A 6,934-nucleotide genomic window follows, 5' to 3' on the forward strand; every position below is an offset into this window, starting at 1 on the left:
TAAGTCTTTCCGCTCCCGGGATTGGAATGGCTCTACCCTCTCCCTTAAAACCCACATCCTTTCATCTTTCCTTCTCCTTCCCTCTTCCCTGACGAAGTAACTGCCGGTTGCGAAAGCTCGTAATTTTGTGTGTGTGTTTGTGTGTTATTTTATTGTGCCTGTCTACCGGCGCTTTCCCGCTTGGTAAGTCTTGGAATCTTTGTTTTTAATATATTTTTCCCATGTGGAAGTTTCTTTCTATTTTATTTACATCATTAAATATGAATTTAGAAAGAACCAACGACAGGGACGTAGACTCCTTGACCTGCCAGCTTGATATTTACTCTTTATATCAAACACTATTAAGAATTGCCACTGCCTAAAATTTTACAGCAGTAACAGACATGAAAAACTGTGTGTCTGTTATAGGACATATTTTAGATTTGATCGTATTAACTGAATTCATGTAACTGCTACAGAGGTGCATAATGTAAGTGCACTTATGTTACTGCTATTATATGTACAGTTATAGTTTTGTAGAAATTGATGTACATACAGTTGTTTGTTCCTCTGTATCACATGCTAATAATGAAGGGTTATAACCTGAAACTTGGTTTTGACAAATAAAACAATTCCAGTGCAGCTCATGGGATATAGATGTTGTTCTTAAAATAAAAAATATTGTCCCCTTCACAATAGTTCCCATCAGCAGCTAAACACTGGCAGAGTCGTCGTTCCTAGTCTTGGTAGCAGTGCTGAAAGGTTTCAGTTGGTAGGGCCTTTAATTTGTCAGTCATTCTTTTGAATGTTCTCCAGAGGCCCAGTATAACATCCTCTTTTACATTTTTCAATTTTTGGGAAAAAAGTCACAAGGACTCTGGTCAAATGAAGTTGTTCATGGTCATTGACAGTCCTCTCAAGATGATCAACATATATGCTTCTTTGATTGTCCTCCTTCTCAGTGTTTAACAGGTCACACATCATCCTTCCAGTTAAGCATTGACTGATCTCATAAGAGCAAGCACACGTTCAACATTTTCATCAGTTTTTAAAGTTTAATGTCTCTCTAAGTGAGATTCTTCTTCAATACGTTCTCGACCTTCCAAAAATGATAAGGAATGTTCTCCATAGGTCTGTTTCAACATGGTTGCACTCTTGGATTCCCCAAGTTGAACACAAAACCTGATGGCATAATGTTGCTCTAAATTCTGCTGTTCCATTTTGTAACACACAACAAAAACACAACTTCACTGATGACGCACTCAAAAATCATGTGATAGTTGTACTGAACTGAAATGGGCTTAACATCTGGAACGGATTAACATGTTGGTATACACAAGTAGGACAACACAGCATTGCCAGATCACTCACAGTGTTGCCAGTCTCATTACTTTCCTCAAACTACTCTTACATATTTATATATTGAGGAGACACCAATATTTCAATCAAACGATTGTATATGACATATCATGTGATAATGAGGATTCTATTCTGTTCTATAAAGCCAAGAATGCCATTAACTTGTGTTACGAATTAATTAAAAAGTGGATGAGCAATGTAGATGGTAATCACAAAGCACAGAAAGAGGGATGTTGTTATACTGGCTTACAGACGAAAGTCATCTGACCAAACTACTCAGAGTTTAAATTTCAGTTGTTTTGGATATCTAGAAATCATCATGAGGTGACTGTTAACAAAGAAAAAAAGTCCTTATTTCATTCAGATAAATATACAGTCAAAGAACAGGTAGTATCTACACTGCAAAAAGTAAGTTTTGAAGTTTTCCTGCAACAAATGGGTAACCACTGTCCAACAATGTACTTTTGGAGCTGTACCACCAGGTCTGTCAAGATAATCAATGTTTTTGCTTGCTGTTTGGAGTATCTATCATCTGGAGCCACAGCAACAGAATGTAATCCCTAATGACACCCTAGATCAGCAAGACATGCATACCATTCGTGGCTGCAACAAAAGACATTGCTCAACATATGAACTTTCTACCAACCAGCAATACTATTCATTTACTTTGGAAGAGACATGCAGGTTGGTAGTAATCAAATTATAAAAGTAAAAAATCACAGATTTTTTAATATTAAAATTAGACAGCTTTTTTTACAATATATACAATGTGATCATTCAAATTACATAAAATATGTCCATTTGATTGCTGAATAAAACAACAATCAGAGAATAAGAGATAGTACATAGAAGTGACAACACAATGAGATTTCTTTTGTACAGAACTTAATACATGTCACTCTTCACAGGTGACTGTTGATATTCAAAATCTTAATTCCATATTGAGATCTTGTTTGTTGTCTATGGTTATAGTACAATATCAACAAAAAAGAAAGGAACAATCACCAAGTCAAAAGCCAAACAGCACTCTGAGGTCATCCAGTGACAATTTTTCTTTGCGCCTTTGTTTGGCACCAGTTAACACTTCGGATGCTAGAGCTAATTTATTATCTTGCATTTTCTTTATTCTTGCTTCTATTGTTTCCTCACAAAAGAACCTACAGAAAAAGAGAGATATTAGTACACTAAAATCAAGTTATAAATTAAACCCTGCAAGTTTTGCATTTAATTTATACAGCTGAATAGTATTGCAAATGGAAACCTAAAAGACATACACATGTTGAATTTAAATTTACAGGACCAGATATTCATAAAGAATATGTTTGTAGCTAGAAACATACCATAGCAACAGGAAACTGAAATGCAAAGAGGTTTTCATAATTTCCCTGAAAGTTATCATCCAGAATTTTTATAAAAAGATTCATTTATTTAGTGAGTTAACAACAACATTTCTTATTATAATACATAATGGGGGTTTCCTTATTTCACTGCATGGGCACTACTGTACAGTTCTGTGGCTGTATTTGACCTAGGGCTAATCTTGTTGAAAGCCTACTGTTGGAAGCAATTTTCATCACCTGTATTTGACTGCCGAAGTGTGTAGTTCCTGATTAACAGTGATACAACACATCCAATGTTAAATCCCAGACCTCTCTGTAGTCATGGAAGCTAGTAGTCAACTGGTTAAATGGGGATATGACATTTGATGGCCCATTTACTGAAACTCGAGAAGTGGGTTATGTATCACCACCAGCCTTCAATCTTTTCACCTTTTGCTTAATGCCAACCACTACATTAGGCTTAACACACGTTATTAGTAGGGACCTCAAAATGCAGCACCTATTTTTGGCAACATCTGCATAATTTTTTAAATGATTCAACATATAAATGTAAAAGGTTGTCATGCTATGTGTGAAGCCTTAGTGCTGACTGTTAGAAAGGTGGTGATTTTGATGGTGAACGGGGGGGAGGGGGGGGGGGGGGGAGGTCTTTCCAACTCGAATGTTTGGTGTTGGCTGGAGGGATTGGTGGTAAAAAAAAATGCTTCCATTATAGAGATCAGGAGGAGAGTAAGTCTTTGATGACTCCAGCACGATTTAAATTTGCTTTTGGGGCTGAAGACAGGGCGTCTGGGTAGGACAGAAATTTCTACAGTATTGAGCTTTTGGGTAGACAGTATTTTGAGTATTTAATGACTTCAAACTGTGAATGATCAATCTGGTTCAGTTTCTAACAGTTTAAGAACAGATCTGCAGCAATAGTTTCATTTTTAATGCAAATAGTTTTGACATTAAAGCCCATATACTTGCATCGGAAGAGGCAATTCACGATACGTGGAAGTAACGATGTTTTGCATTTGTACACAGGGTTTCCCCACTTCTTCACTTAACAGCATTCAAATTATAAGAATTTCTTCATAGTATATAACAGGATTACTGTGAAATTTAAAATTACATCTTCATATATTTCTTGACTTTTGAGTGAAATCTATTGCAGATTCACTGGCTTATTTTCTCATGTTAAGATGCTGTTAACAATTTCAGTCAGACAGAGTTTGTAGGTTATGATACTAATTCCATAATGAAATTTTCACTACGCAGCAGAGTGTGAGCTGATATGAATCTTCCTGGCACATTAAAACTGTGCTCCAGATCAAGACGAAGTAGGGACCTTTGCCTTTTGTGGGAAAGTACTTTTCGGACTGAGCTACCAAAGTACAACTCGCGACCTGCCCTCACAGCTTTACTTCTGCCATTACTTTATTTCCTATATTCCAAACTTCACAGAAGCTCTCCTGCAGAACTTGAAAGACTAGCACTCCTGGAAGAAAGGATACTGTGAAGTCATGGCTTCGTCACAACCTGGCGGATGTTGCCCAAGTGAAATTTTCAGTCTGCAGCAGAGTGTGCACTGATATGTAATATCGTGGCAGATTAAAACTGTGTGCTCGACTGATACAAAGTCATGACCCTTGCCTTCCACGGGAAAGTGCTCTTGCCAGTGAAAGGCACTAGACCAGAGTTTGAGTCTCAATCTGGCACACAGTTTTCATCTGCCAGGAAGTTTCACTATAGTAATTGCTTTATGACAGTAGTTTCGCACTTAATTACAGATGATATTAGGAATTTCTCTTTATTCTTTCTGTTTCTTACCACCACTGTTCTGCATTTTCATACTTAATTGCATACCAATAAACTAAGCATGAAAATAATTTTTGACCTATGGGAAGATATACAGGGTTCTCACACGTTTCCCCAAGTGGTATTCCCTGGTATTTCCTTTATTTCCAGACAAGTTTTAGCATTTTTCCTAACAAATTTTGAGATCACAAGGGTGAGTAAAGAAATAAGTTGACAAAAAAATGTAGGGACTTCAATATTTATAAACATGTGAGCAAAAATCTTAAGTAATAAAATCAACATATTTTGTGACGAACTGTATTTAGATGGCGAAAGCAAGTCAAGTGGTATGTGTGTTTTATTGAGAGCAATGAGTTTATTTTATTTCAATAAAATGAAACACATTTGGTGACAAAAGTACTCATTTCCTTGGAGTCACAAGACCGATTTAAAACACCTTCACTATATTTCAGAAATAACCTCAGAGAAAAGTAGGCCTCCTGAAAAAAGTGTATAAGGCAGGGAAGAGTTGTGTAAACCAGGACTGTAGGTGACCACCAATAAAATGCTGGTTTTACTATGTTCGTTATTGTCACACCGTGTTATGTCTATTATCTTAGTGATATTGTGTGTCCGCCTGCTTAGCTGAGTGGTAACGTGTTTGCCTACAACACAGTCGGCCCAGCTTGGAGATTTTATCCACTCGTGGACTGAATGTTGTGTTGTTCTTACCACCATTTCATGATCACTGACACACAAATTGGACAATGCGGCATCCCCTGAATGGAGACTTGCAACGCAGCGGCTGAATTTCCCTGGATGGGGGGAGCCTCCTGGCCATGAACGCCACACCAGCATTTCATTTTACATGTATTGTGCGATTTTTCTTTAGAAAAATATATGAGTATATAATGTACAAACCACCTGTGACTGCCCCAATGTTCTTCTTGTCCATACTTTCGAATATATGGACTACTTTTAAAGTGCCAAAATGTACTACAATAAATAAAATGTCTATAAAACATCGCACTGTACAATGTATTTGCAGTGAGACAGTCGCAATTCTTGAAATCCATCGCCGTGGCCTCTGGCTTGCCAAGAAGCACCATAGTCCTGGATCCATGATGAAAATGTGACATTACAGCACACTCAAACAGATCTGGCCTGCGGGCAGATCGGTGAGACTAGATCTGATGGGCAGGGCCTGCACATCAGTGGGAAAGGATGGTCTTCAGATCGGCAGACCTGATCTGTTAGAGATACCTGCAGAAATGGCCTGCGGTTGTGGCCCTTCGTGGAAGTCCACTCATGTAGCCAGCTATTTACGTGTCACAGGCACCATGTTGATGAAATGATACCACAGTGGTCAATCCATGCAACAATAACCTGCACGAATACTCTGAGAATCAATACTAATGAGGATAGGTAGCAACTCAGCATGAAGCTCATCACTGAGCTGCATACGGGCATGTAAAAAAGACAATTAAACTCTCACAACTAAATGTTTGGCCATAGCCATCATCAGAAAACAAGAGTGCACACGCATTCACACAATCACTCAGGCACAACTCCTGCATACATGACCACCACCTCTGGTTGCTGCGTCAATAGTCTCTGAGAATCAGATCAAAACGAACCACTCTTCATGCTTCCCTGCCTCCTGTCGGCAGCTGCTAGGCTAGCGGCAAGAAGTGGTGGCAGCACTGACTGCAAGCTGAGGGAAATGGTAGGAGTGGGAGAAGCAGTAAGAATGAGGGAGCAAAGAAGCATTGCATGTACTCAACTGTGCCGAGCCAGCGACAATGCACGACATTCAGTAAACAAACCAGTTCATCTACTGAGACAAAAAAACGAGATTTTTCCAGTGCTTTTTTCCCCCCAAATTTCCCTGGCACATATCAAATTCCCTGATTTCAAGAACTTGTGGCAACCGTGATTATATAAGATCATCACAAATAAAATTAAATCTCGGTTATTAAACCTAAAATGTAAACAGTATATTGCTGGGTATTGTCAGTAAGTACAATGAGGAATTTTCAGTTGCTAACTGTGTAGGGCAGACACAAGTCATCTGCCTTGATTATTTTGCTGCCTCTGAAATGTTAATTTCCACTGATGTATGTTTTACTAGTTTGGTAATAGTAGCAGATGTGGCATATGATTTGTATAAGGTTACTATTTATAATAGTCGGAAGGAACAATAAATGTAAAGTTGTGACCATGCCTCACAAACAAACTTCCCCACTTTGTGAGTTTTGATGCCATCAAGAAAGTGAGAAACACAAAAACTTATCAAACACAAAACATTCTCTTATGGTATTCACAAAAGACAAGTATTAGTTGTTTTGAAACAAAGATTTAAATGTTGCAGCTGTACGAAATATACAGACCATTGCTTTAAATATACCATTAGTGTACGACTGCGTGTTAAAAAGCAGTTATGGATATTATACCTGAAAGGAGTTGATCAATAACTG

General features: G+C 38.0%; 1 protein-coding gene across 1 annotated transcript in view; it reads right to left on the minus strand.

Moving 5' to 3' along the window:
• Window positions 1-2,047: 2,047 nt before the first annotated feature.
• LOC126283995 (transcription termination factor 2) overlaps window positions 2,048-6,934 on the minus strand; it is a 237,771-nt gene continuing 232,884 nt past the window's right edge. Inside the window, exon 19 of the mRNA XM_049982531.1 lies at window positions 2,048-2,495. Within this exon, the coding sequence (XP_049838488.1) occupies window positions 2,348-2,495 (148 nt within the window). The 3' untranslated portion in view covers window positions 2,048-2,347. The remainder of the gene's footprint in view (window positions 2,496-6,934) is intronic.

Source organism: Schistocerca gregaria, chromosome 8, assembly GCF_023897955.1.
Source record: "Schistocerca gregaria isolate iqSchGreg1 chromosome 8, iqSchGreg1.2, whole genome shotgun sequence".
Lineage (NCBI taxonomy): Eukaryota > Metazoa > Arthropoda > Insecta > Orthoptera > Acrididae > Schistocerca > Schistocerca gregaria.